Source organism: Symphodus melops (assembly GCF_947650265.1).
Source record: "Symphodus melops genome assembly, chromosome: 15".
In the NCBI taxonomy this organism is placed as follows: Eukaryota; Metazoa; Chordata; class Actinopteri; order Labriformes; family Labridae; genus Symphodus; species Symphodus melops.
Genome location: NC_136705.1, coordinates 16861364 through 16873974, shown reverse-complemented (window position 1 = coordinate 16873974; position 12611 = coordinate 16861364). Strand labels below are relative to the sequence as shown.

The 12611-nt window shown below is 39.6% G+C and overlaps 2 protein-coding genes across 4 annotated transcripts; one reads left to right on the top strand and one right to left on the bottom strand.

Moving 5' to 3' along the window:
• Positions 1-425: 425 nt before the first annotated feature.
• Positions 426-5235, bottom strand: bora (bora aurora kinase A activator). Of its 3 annotated transcripts, XM_079363109.1 has the most exons (13): positions 4516-4660; positions 4082-4236; positions 3824-3930; positions 3666-3711; positions 3495-3573; positions 3307-3351; positions 3129-3185; positions 2755-3023; positions 2425-2587; positions 1720-2288; positions 1253-1387; positions 1063-1121; positions 426-911 (listed from the first exon to the last, which is right to left on the bottom strand). In XM_079363109.1, the coding sequence occupies exons 2-12, from the start codon at positions 4229-4231 to the stop codon at positions 1101-1103; spliced, it is 1641 nt and encodes a 546-aa protein (XP_079219235.1). In that variant the 5' UTR covers positions 4232-4236; positions 4516-4660; the 3' UTR covers positions 426-911; positions 1063-1100. The 3 variants fall into 3 exon arrangements, with proteins under 3 accessions (XP_079219235.1, XP_079219236.1, XP_079219234.1); XM_079363110.1 differs by lacking the exon at positions 4516-4660 and adding an exon at positions 5158-5235 and having other exon boundaries at positions 426-1121; XM_079363108.1 differs by having other exon boundaries at positions 426-1121.
• On the top strand, positions 4722-6300 carry mzt1 (mitotic spindle organizing protein 1). The gene is made up of 3 exons (XM_079363111.1): positions 4722-4980; positions 5207-5352; positions 5754-6300. The coding sequence occupies exons 1-3, from the start codon at positions 4929-4931 to the stop codon at positions 5775-5777; spliced, it is 222 nt and encodes a 73-aa protein (XP_079219237.1). The 5' UTR covers positions 4722-4928; the 3' UTR covers positions 5778-6300.
• The last annotated feature ends 6311 nt before the right edge of the window (positions 6301-12611 follow it).

Genomic DNA, 12611 nt, shown 5'->3' with positions numbered 1-12611 from the left:
ATAGCTGTTAATAAGTTATGTACTATTTAAAATCAAACATATTGGTCAAATATTATTAGAAAATAATTTTGAAACATGATTAAACTTGCTATGATGCAACACCATGGAGGCGATGACATCTACAATAATCATTCGCTCTTGAAGTCTTTTGCCGTTTACACAAAACGTTCCAGACAATATTTACATGACTCTTTAATGACTATTTGCCTTGATATCAACAATATGTGTTGTCCATCTACCAGAGAGCGGAGAACAAAATACTGACAAACAGAAAATGTAATGCAGCAGTTTAATTATGTGCACGGAAATCTCGGGCGTTTTTCAGGTGTGAAAAGGGTTGTGTGAAATATGAAGAAGTCCGACTTTCTCATACTCATTGCTGCAGGCACCCAGCTCTAAAGAAGAAAAAAAAAAGTCTGCCCAAGTCAAGATTTCAAGTTAATTTAATGTGACAACAATCCAACCCGTGGTTAATTATATCAAGTATGGTAAAAACAAAAATGGCTCATCAAGTTGAATTCCCAAGTGGGATTATTCAGCACATCTTAAGGTATAAATACTCCAATCCAAACACGATCCACAGGTAACCTGAATTAACAGTTTTGACTTCATAAAAATGCTCATGTAAAAACATCAGGGAAACATTTCTTAAAAACATACAGTACATATGTCATCTGCAAGTCAGGATCTATTAAATGAACCATATTAGCACCACAGAAATATGAAATAATGACGTAAGCATCACTACAGCATTGAAGAGGTTAATGCTCTGCATGTTGGACACAGAACTTGTTTTTTTCCCTGGTCCCTTTTCTGAAGCAGCTGAGTGGATCTAAAACTCGTGACTTAGGATGAAACCTTGTTCAAGTGTTTTACAGTAGGACTGAGGAGACTATAAGCGGGTCCTCTTCCTGTGATATAAAAATATTAAGAGTAATGCGTTCAGAAGAGTCAACCACTTTTGGACCCCATTCATTCTAACCAATTTAATTTGACAAATGTCACAAAGCCAGTGTAAACTTTGTTGAACTTGATTGCAAAATAACGCTTTTGAACTCTCACTGGAAAAGACGTCCCTTTAAATCCATCAATCTGCTGGCTCAGTGGGGAGGATAAAACACCTGGAAAACAATAAATAACTTTTAGTACAGTGAAAGTAAATTGGAGCCCAATTGCACAGAACTTTCAGAAATCAAATTCAAACAAGTGGCTGATATTGTATTTGATATTTGTATGGAAGGGATGGCAGTACCTTTACTTTCGTGTGTCGTGTGGCCTGGAAGGTGTCATCCGCCAGGTTTGATATGAAGGACTCTTTGCTATGACAGTCCGAGTTAAGTACATCGATAAGACTGGCTGTGCCTGCTGTGCTGTACCCGCTGTCCACCTGCACACACAAAAGCAGTCCAAAATGAATTAGGGCATTTCTTTATTTTCAATGGCCAAAAAATGCAGTCAAACTGTTTTACAAATTATACAAAGATTTTAGTTCAATATAAGATTGAAAATCTCAAATTTCTTTGTTACTATTCAATGCCATTGATCATTAAAATAATGGACTGTGTCATTTTACATTGTTTTAAAAAGTATAGAAGATTTTGAGAACCCCATAACAAATATTCCATCAGTATGAAATGATCAAGATTTCATTTATTAAAGAGCACGTGAAACAAAGAAGCCCTTAGTTTGACTTCTTTAGATAAAATTGCTCACACAAACCTGCATGCTGGAATCGTAGCGTATGCTGCTCCCCTCTGCCAGAAGAGACACAAACATGTGAGAGCTTTCTGTTGTCGACACGTTTACCATTCGAGAGCTTGTCAGCTGCCCCAATGGCCCTCCACTTTCCTCCTCTTCATCGTCCAGCCTCCCCTCTACCCCCATCTCTTTGTCCTCCTCCATTTTCACAGGTTCCATGAGATCGAGGCTGACTCTGTCTAAGGCAGCGAGGCCGGTGTTGCATGGGATAGGAGAGGACGGATCAAGCTCCATAGGGGGCAGAGAGGAAGAGGATGAGATGGAGGATAGTTGCTCCTCAGCCTCGTGGTTGTCTTGGAGTCTAGGATTGAGGATTGGGGAGATGAGAGGAGGTGAGGCCCAGCAGCGAACTCCGGGTCTGGGCTTTGGCCTGGCGTTGTGATGCAGCTCGTTTTTGCATTGAAGGTGGTGCGGGGAGCAGCTACGAATGGGAGAGCAACCCTCGACAAATGGGCTCTCGTTGCAGGAAGGGACGTCCATGTCCAGGGGGAATCCTTGAGGAGTCAAATTGTTCAGCTGCTTCCTCTCAGCTGCAAAAAAAAAAAAGGAACAGATTTAGCTTGAAGAGGATTTCAACTAACATCCCAACATTCTTTTATAAATTGGTAAGTAAAACCTTTTCTAGAAAAATAGTCAACTTATTACTTCATAAAATCAATGGTCTACCTGAGCCAATGGGTGTGCATGCTGCATGTGCGACAATAGGAGAAATTGTAGGAGAGACCAGACCAGCAGGAGATGACCTGTCAGGGAACAAGGGACTGGTGATGCTGCCTAGGCTGCAGTCCCGGAAGCATCCATGCTGGATGGGACTGGACGAGAACTGCCCCTACGGTAGAAGAAGTGCAAGTACAATATTTACTCAACTGTAATTTAACATAAACTCTTTCTTTGCATGAAATCATTTAAAAACATTGTCATTTGTGAAGATAACACATTTAGAGGATTAACAGTCGACATCTATGAATATGGCAATTTACATCTCTATCCACTAACCGTAGACGGGGTCTGAGCGGTTACACCACAGGACAAAGGTGAAGAAAAGATAGACAATATAGGTTCAACGCCTCCTGCAGCTTCTCCTCCTTTGTTCAGAGGTCTTTCCTGCGTGCCGTGGCTTCTCTCTGGGCTTGGAGGGCTCGAGCTGTCCGAGCCACTGTAACTACCCTGTCCCTGCCCATCGAGGAAGAGTTTTCTTCTTAAGGAGGAAGAACTGAGACTCTCTTGCACTGCATCACAGGCCTCTTCCTGGCGATAATACTCCCCTGAGAGGGAGAAAAAAAAGAAAAGAAAAAGATAAGCATGGTGACTTGATGAGGAACATTGTCAAATCCAACTTTTATTTGAATGTGTATTTATTAAACACTTACCAAGTATTTTCTCCAAATCGAAAGCCATTGGTAATGTAAGAGTCGTTTGACAAGCAACTGTGAGACCAACATAATAAAGAGGGTTTCAAAACAGGACAGCAAATAGCGAAGGAAAGTTGAAGAAATACAGCAGCGTGTGTAGGAAGTGAAATCAAACCCTCTCAGAGAACAAACCAACCTGAGACTTTTTCTGGCTCCTCTGCGATCATTGGAGACATACAACCTACAAGTACAAAGACACAAAGAGTACTATGAACACAAAATGTTTACTTTAATAAACAAAACAAGAATGCATCACTGAGGAGGATACATGCAGGACAAGCTGAGCATATGAGCCGAGGAGGTGAAAGAATTATGCAGGCTTACATTTTTTATATAACTTGGGGCCTTTACGAGTGTCTGGTGCTGCCCAGGGAGAGGGCACGATGGCTCCTTTGGTGAAAAACTTGATTTGGAGACAAGACAAATGACATCAATAAACCGTCAATATACTTGGTAACTAATAGTTGAAAAGCAGGACTTGATTAAATTACATACCTGCTCAATAGCATTCTGACGTTTTTCCTCGATGTCAGAATCCATCCTGAAAATAACAAAGTTGGGTCTTGTAAATTCCCTTGTGTCTCGTCATTGGATCAGAAAGTTTTCAATTCTCTCCCTATACATCCTCATCACTGTTGCGTTTTAGCACGTACCTTGTCTGGCTGAGGTAAAAAGACTGTCGTAGGATTTCCTCTTGGTCAATGTGTACCGGCTGGAGACTGGCCATTTCATCAATAGACCAGTGAAACTTAGGAGGAGTCTGTAAAGACCGATAACAAAATTAATCAGAGAATTCATGTGTTCTTAAGCCAGGGGAAAAAGTGTCGATACATGTCTCAATTTTTCTTGATTTGGATAGAGAAATGTGTGTCTTGGTCGTAGGTGTGTGTGTGTGAGACGTTCAAACTTACTGCTTTACACGGCCTTGACTTGAAGACAGACGGACTCGGCACCAGGGCCTCTCTGAGGTGGTGATAGTCATTGGGACTCTCAAAGGGATTTCGAACAGACGGCTTGCCTGGAGTCTCTGGAGTGATTAGTAAGTCCACATGGTCCCCCATCTTACCTGACAACAACACACCGTCCAATCAGCAGAGAGACAAGCATGTTTAAGAAAAAAACAGAACACATAAAACAAAACGTAGGCTTTTTTAGTTGTTGTACGAATTAATATATTTAAGTTTGGTACGTTGTCGACCTACATTACTTTCTGTGTCGACATTGTTTATCCTTCAGTGAACAATTTCAATCCCAATGATTCGTTACACATTTCCTCCTTTCCATAAAGCCTGACCAGTACATAATAATATGAACTACGTGTATATGTTTTGCAGTTGATACTTACAATTGTTAACGAGCCAGGACTTTGACCACACGGCTCAAAAAAAACAAAAAACAAACACGATTCTTTAAAGATTCAGCAGCAAAAGAAACAAGCTGAAGGTTCAAACCAAACGGTATTTCAATTTCGTCCGCAGTGTCCCGCCAGCCAATAGAAATTAAGCAGGAAGTTTCTGGGAACCAATCAATGAAAAATTAGATGTCGTCATTTCCCTTTTCCGGTTTGTCGGTGGTTAGCTTAGCTGGAGAAGTAGGTAGTTAGCTGCTAATGTTGTCCTTTCTTTATTGTTGCTTTTCTTCTCCTTTGGTGATCAACGAGCAGCAAATGTTCAACGTCTGACTTAACTTTTTGCAAAGCTCCATCTCGTATCTCTGTATACTCTGTGAGTCCTGCTGCCTAGCAGCTCATCTTTAACCATGGCAAGTGCAGCAAATGCAAACATAAACGCAGTGCGGGAAACAATGGACGGTAAATATTTTACATTTATAAATACATATATATGTGTATATATTTGTTGTAGTGTTTGCATTGTAGGAATCTCCAACAAAGAGTAATGTCTTTTCCTGATTGTTTGTTTTGTATCTTCAAATAACGCCATACAAATAAAGATTTGTTATGTTATTACCAGAACAAAAACTATCTCACCGGGGATGCTTATCTTCTTGTCCTCTTCTTCCTTTTCTTCTTCTTGTAGTGCTGCTGGAGATCTCCAGGTTGCTGAACACTGGTCTGGACATGGAGTCTCTGTCCATATGTGTTAGACTCTGTGAGCAAGGCATCAACCCAGAGGCTTTATCAGCTGTCATTAAAGAGCTACGAAAAGCTTCTGAATCTCTAAAGGTATTAATGTTGTTCTTATTTTAATGACAATAAATCAGCACCTACAACACTGACAACTGACAGAAAAGAAAAACAGGCGTTTCTTTTCTTGGTCTTACCTGAAAAACAATGTGTACACAGTTAATTTGTTTTCTAAAAAAATGTCTTATTACATACTTTGAAGTTGCATACATGATTAATATATCAGTATCCATTTAACACCATATGTTCATTGACCACATGTATGGCTTTAGCTTACATTTTCTCAATGGCTGAACTTTAAATGAAGCATAAACTATCAATTTATTTGAAGAAAAAAACCCAAATGTAACGCTTAGGTCTCACGACCTTATCAAAAGTAAAATGGAATTATTGAAACAACTTCTTATTATTAATCATGATTATATATTTACTCTTTTTAGGCTTCTGAAAACTGCACTAACTGAAGCTGTATCCTGATCCACTCTGTGTTGGAAGATGATTGAGATCGTCCTGTGATCCCGTCATGTACCTACTGAGTGGGGGGGGGGGGTACAAAAGACGTATCTGTGCTCTCCATGCCCCCTACATGGTGACAAACCTCTCCAGCTCTGTGCTTTCACGTGTGAGTCATTGTGTAGAGATTCAGTTCATCTCCTGAACACAAGTCTTCTCCCAACATAAGGACATGCTCAGCCTCTCCGCCCTGAGTTTAGTCTTCTTCAAATTTTCTTGGAAAGTAAGTTCAAAGTGCTGTTGCCATGGACAACCTTCCTCCAGTTAACGGCAGACTTCGCCATCTTGCGCAGCCCTCGCATAAAGACTTTTTTTTTAATTGTATTTTGTATTGTCTATAATTTGTTGTTGTTTTAATTTTGTGCCTGCATAAATATTTTATTTTTAAATTCCTCCTTAAGAAGTTAAATTCTCCATGTGAGCATCAATGATGGACTGAAGTTTCAATTAAAGTGTTACACTTAACGGCCACAAGGTGGTGTTGTGTCATTCTTATTTTTATTAGAGTCAAGGTTTTCAAAGGATATCAGGGTCTAACTGCACAAGCTTCCTTTCTGAAGAGTTTACCTGGTGTGTTAAAAGGATTAATTTGCCTGTATGCATTAAAATGCATTTCAAAATCAAATATTCCCTTTTATTTGTTTAATTTGAATTGTTTTCTGTTCCATTATAGCAAAGTGTTTCATCAAGTGACAACATTACAGTCTTTCATGAAGAATTTTATTAAAGATTTTGCAAAGGAAATAATCTTCACCGTCATACAATACTTCACAGTTACACAAACAACATGCAAAGGTGATCAAATCAAAATTGTAGAAAAATAGGAGACATCAAGGATCAGTTTTGAAGAAACCTGTTAAACTGAAATCTTACTCTGCTTTCTTTTGCACTCGCTTTTTTTTTTTAGATTTATTGCAAACTGGACAAAACAGCCTGTCTTTGATCAAGCAGAAATGAAGGTCCTACATCATATCTAACCACACGGAGCAATGTGTTGTTTCTCCACTGTCTGTAAAATAGCTCTATTTATCTTCGAGTCGAGGGAAAATGCTGAGCACACAGAAGATACCACCACAGGCCAATGTAGAAGTTAAAAGTAACCTCTTGTGTGAGGGCTTGAATCTAACCTTTTCAAGATATGTGTGTTTCCTTGTGTGTGTGTGTGTGAGTTTAGGGGGTTCCTGCAGCGTTGTAGATGTCTACAAATGAGTAGCCCCTAAGCCGTCTGACAGTAACGCCTCACCCCTCAAAAGCTCACCACAGAGAAAGCAAGTGAGTGAGCAGGAGAGTGTCTGTGTAAGCAGTTCTGTCTTCTTCTTGCTTTGTCTCGCCATCTTGAGTTACAGGCCGTGAGTCTAAATCTCTGTTCTGCTGCTTTGATCACTTAACACAGTATCTCTCTCCCCCCCACCCCCCCACCCCCCATACAAGCATTGTGTTAGTATGAGAGACATAATACAGATACGATGAGCCGGCCAGTAAGCTTCAACAACCTCCCCCTGGCCTCTGTGGGGGGGCAAGTTACACGGGTATGTTGATGTATGGAGGCCCACATTGTGAATCACTTTCTTTTACAAAGAAAAAAAAAAAGAGTTTTGCATGGCTTGATTGGATACTGTGGGCGTGGGATTCAAGATGCACTGCTCTCTTGTTTGATGTGTTTTGAAGGGTTTCTCCTGATCCCAGCCAGCCACTTTGATCTCTGTTAAACAAAATATTCACAAATCCCATAGTCCTCACTGAGAGATTAGCGTCCATATATACATAAACATCTAAGAGGTGTTCAACTAGGGCACTGGTCAGGTCACATGACTGTATCAACTTAAGAAGGCCCTCACATCAGAAGTTCTGAAGGTGTTTATGTTTGTACGTCTGATAATTAACCCGGCCGAGGTTTATTTTTCTGATAAATGAGGGCAGTCTCATTTAAAAGGGAAAGATGTATGTGTGGCAATTACAGTTCAGGTGTGTGCACTGGATATTACACAATTAATTAGAGTGGACTGATTAGACTATCCTGAAGTAAAAGAAGAGATGGTCTGTTGATGTTTGCATAAAAATATGGTCTTAAGAAAACAACTCGAGCCTTATGTGAAGCAGAGTTTATTCAAAAGTCGAAGATCTCATTGTGCTCTGTTATGTTTAGTTACTAATTACCATCAGCCATAAACAGGTAGGTCTAATGGTCTCCCAGAAGAGGCAAGGCTTTGTTTGTTATGTCCATTTTAGGGTTTATTACTCGTTATATGATGATTTCACAGCTCAAACTTTCAGTTAAAGACCTTTATATCTGAAGAGTTCCTTTATATGGATTTTTTTCAGAGCTTGAGATAGAAAAAAAACCTTTTATACTTAAGTTCTGTATCACAGAAGTTAGAGCCAGTATTTCTCATCAAACTTGATGGACTGTAAACCGACAAAGGTCAACTTTGTAGCTTTTGGGGGTTGTGCAGGCCACTGGGTTCAATCACAAAAAACACTATACCTTAAATGTTTCTAAGAAAGAATTGGGACCACAAGCTGACAGTTTCTTGTTCAAGTAAAATTATGTTGGCCTAGCTTAACATTTTAATCAATGTCTATATATTTGGTTTGATTTTAATTTGTTTTTATTATTTGATTACTGATTTATTTCCAGTCCGTCTATTCTATGTATAAAAAGTGCTTTACAGATATAGCGAAGTTAGACAATGAATAGAGTGGGACAAAGTGGGGAATGGCATGTAGGATAGGAGCAGCAGGTCAAACTTGAACCCTGGCTGCCTGCTGGACCAGCCTCTGTACAAGGGGCGTGACCAAACCACGAAACCATCTGTGCTACGCAAACCAAAGGGTTGATTTATAAACCAATGTCAATTGTGAACTTGTTTTTTAAAAGATGATGTCATAAAGATTAACCACCTGGGAATGGACATTTAAGATATGTATCTTTAGAAAAGTTTCAGTTTTAAAGAGCAAGACTGTGTTATTGCCTCCTTTAATAGTTACACACTATATCTTTCTGTTGACTGTTACACAAAAAAGATTGAGTTCTTAGCACTTCTGTTAGTGATGGAGACATTTTGGCGTTCATCCCTGAGTAATACGTAGCTTCAATTACTGTATTTGCCCTAACAGAGTTCTGTGACCTTGTTAGATCTCCCTCCAATGCACCACCCTTGATTAAATACAGGCCTCACACTTTTACTCTGTCAGATTATACTATTTAGATCCCAATTAAATTCACAGCTAGGAAATTGGATCATAAACTCTTTAAAGGATCGTTAACAATCATTAGACGGGATAATGGCGTGGCAATCAAAATATGTTGGGAGAAAAAAAAAACTTCCAAAGTCTTTTAGTGACTTTGTTGTTTTTGGACATTTTCCAAGCTGATTAATGTAGAATTGATTGATTTACAGTCGTAATTAGCTGTCTTCTGCATAGATGCATAATAATTGTATATCTCCTTGCTTGTTTTTAAAGTATTAATTGGTTTCATTAACAAAATCAGTTAATTGAATAACAATTAACAAAGTTGGTGATGGCATCGATGCGCGTGCAAACTCCCTTGTGTTTTCCCTTTGATGATAATGAAACCACCTTTTATCAGATTGGAATTTTGTGTGTTGGACTATGTAATGACTAATATGATATTGGGCCTATTAGTTTATTCAAGTGGCTCACTGAGGCGTCAAGCTGTTGTTGAGCACTTTGTGTTTAACAGGTAGGCACCATATGTTTCCTTAATCAGACATTGGAATCACATTTGGTTGTTAAATTGTCTTCTAATAAAAGCAGGTAGTAAAACAACTTGAGCTAATTCAATTCCAGGCCAGTTTGGGCAAAGAGAACAGCTGTTCGTGTTTGTTGAATTGTTTGAACGTTCCCTCTCTCTTGTTTCCTCTTTTTTTAAAGGTTTCACTCCAACAGCCTGTTTGTTCGTCAACTTTTCTTGTAGAAAATAGAGACGGAGGGTGGACGAGCTGTCCACTCTGCTTAAAAGAAGACAATACCAGGCATATTGTAGTGACAGCTTGCATTGTGTGTGTGTGTGTATGTAAGAGAAAGAGAGGGAAAGCAAGGAGGCAAGAGAGAGAGCATGAGTGTGTTTATGATAGAAAAACAGGAAAAAATAGAGAACGTGTGAGTGTGTGTGAGTGTGCATGTGTGTTACAGTGACAGCTTGTATTCTCCGTGATTAATGATGTGCTGTGTGACTTGATAAGTGCTTCGGAGGACCAACGCTTGTTTCAATTAGACCTTGTGAAGGTCGCGACGCCGCGCCGGCCTCTCATTATCATATCCATAATCAATCCACATTATCATAGGAGAATGTGAAATGGATGTGTGATATCTTGGTCATACACACACACACATAGACTCCTAATCACATACCAAAACACAATGACGTACTCCCTCACTCACAAGAACACACACACACACACACACACACACATGCACCCTTCACTCCAAGTTGATTTGAATCATAACAGTGGCTGTCGGAAAGGATTGTCTGTTCAGATTAAGAGTGTGTTTCAGAGGAATTAAGCATCGCTGATGGTGGTGGCATTTCAGAACCCCTCCGCAGACACAAATGCCAAAACATCATCCTGTCACCCCCTCTTCCTCTGCCACATAACCACATATACCAACAGATACACACACACACACACACACACACACACACACACACACACACACACACACACACACACACACACACACACACACACACACACACACACACACACACACACACACACGCACACTTAACCAGGACCCCAGGGCATTTTTAATAGAGGCGAAGTGATTCGTATGTTTTTACTCCTCTAATGAGAACAGATTGAGTGGTATTTACACTTCATCGGCTGATCCAACCACCTACACATTTGCCTCATGCTTCTGCTGCTCACTGGCCAAAACAGACATGTGGAAAGGAGCAGAGCTTGGCTTTCAAACAGCGACACAACATGAACATTTCTTCGTCTCCTTGGCTTGAAATGGCATTGTAGTAGAAAAAAATTATATAAACTGTTGTGAGAGGAAAATTGAAGCCTTAGTGTCTACTAAGATGAAGTGTATTTGTTTTATATAACTGTAAGAAAAAAGGCGTACAAAACCTAAATCATGGTTCCATTTTTCTCACGATAAACACATTTTAAAACCACGATTGGAGAATTCAAAATAAAAAAATAAAAAAATAGGAAGAAGTTGGAGGATACAAAATTCACACAGTACTGCACCAATTACAGGAATCAAAGTTGGTATAAAATATTAATTAACTCAGTGAGTAGAGTTATATTCATAGAAGAGACAATCCTCCCAGGTGGTCATGAAAGATTAGTTTGCAAAGTGTGAGGATGAAAAACTTGAAGTACTTAAAAGAACAGGCCTCGTGCCAGCGAAATAGCGTTGCACTCCACATGATCAGTTTTACAAATAACTGTTGAATTAAGAATAAATGAGGTTGAGATATGATCTCTTTCAATTCTAGGCAATCTTCTTTCTTATCGAAACCTGGCACTGATGTTTATAATAATTTTGTCCATATTTAGATATTAAGACAAGGTCACAAATGAGTGGGTGAAATTCATATGTTGCCGGACACGAACTCTGGAAATCCATTTGCTGGTTTGTTGTCTGATAAATGTCAATACTGCACAAATTAGCAAAATTGGGGGAATGATTAATTCACCACTACACTTGCTCAGAATGGAAGCAAACTTGTGTGACTATGCTCCTTGCTGGCATCGCCCAACTTTGCTAATCTTAAACAGAAATGAATGGCTTGCTTCAGAGGCCCTGATTTTTCCAGCTCTGTAACCAGTCCCTACGCTCACACTCAGTCCAGCAGAGAGCTTTGGGATGGACTCCCCTTGGCTCAATGGAAAAGGGTTTAAAAAAGGAGCAAAGATATGACTGAACACCACATGTTCTCCTTTAGTTTTCAGACCTATGTATGCTGACTCCAGTGAGGTCACTTATTAGGGTTACGCTCAGGTCTTGTGTGTAACCCACATTTGCAGTATACTTCCACAGAAAAGGGCAAGCATGGACGGGTACCTCTTGATACTGAGAATATGAGCAAACCCCCCCCCCCCCCAAAAAAAAAAAAAAAACATTGGAGGAACTCTAATCTGAGGAGAAAATTTGACTAGATTGCAGGGGACTGAAGTGTGTTGAAGTTGAGTTATCCTCAAGACCTGCAAACAGACTCTGATGTATACAATCAGAAAAGGTCCTCCTTTGTGACTTGATTTCTGTCTTTTGTTCTGTATAGTACACTGTGTTTTTATACCTCAGTAACTAGAGGGATTTTGCATTAAGTATCAGGTCATTGTTTCATTTCATGGGAGTTTAAGCACAATAGCTGCTGTAGGAATTAAACCTGTGACCTTCCTGTTGTGAGACAAAGTCACTTCCCAACAGGGCATCCTGCAACCCGTTGCTAACAGGGTTCTCTTAACACTGTGGCTGCTTACCAGAGCATGCATGGATGAAAAATTAAACAAAACCATGCATCTACGGTCATGAAAGAATTTTTAAACCTTGCACTTTACTCATTTGACTTGTGCACGGCACCTTTTGTAGGCTGAGTTCATGGTATCTCAGTAAATGTTAAAATCTGAAGAAGTTGGAAAGCAAAGCCTGGAAGGTTAGAATTGAACGTTTCACCACTTATTAAACACATAAAGGTGAAAATTGACTTTATAAATCAGTTCTGTTTAACACTGATGGCTTTATCGGTGTATTTTTCTACAGATGGAGAAAGAGAGTCGTGACATTTCTTTTTGGCAGGGAAA

What these genes read in the sequence shown, in the direction of transcription:
- bora (XM_079363110.1), bottom strand. Translation starts at nt 4,231, where the DNA reads ATGGGGGACCATGTGGACTTACTAATCACTCCAGAGACTCCAGGCAAG. An exon ending in CCCCAAGTTATATAAAAAAT is followed by an intron (nt 3,352 to 3,494) that starts GTAAGCCTGCAT and finishes TTGTACTTGTAG; the next exon opens with GTTGTATGTCTCCAATGATC. An exon ending in CCGCTCAGACCCCGTCTACG is followed by an intron (nt 2,588 to 2,754) that starts GTTAGTGGATAG and finishes CTTCTACCGTAG; the next exon opens with GGGCAGTTCTCGTCCAGTCC.
- mzt1 (XM_079363111.1), top strand. Translation starts at nt 4,929, where the DNA reads ATGGCAAGTGCAGCAAATGCAAACATAAACGCAGTGCGGGAAACAATG. An exon ending in AGTGCGGGAAACAATGGACG is followed by an intron (nt 4,981 to 5,206) that starts GTAAATATTTTA and finishes TTCTTCTTGTAG; the next exon opens with TGCTGCTGGAGATCTCCAGG. An exon ending in AAGCTTCTGAATCTCTAAAG is followed by an intron (nt 5,353 to 5,753) that starts GTATTAATGTTG and finishes TACTCTTTTTAG; the next exon opens with GCTTCTGAAAACTGCACTAA.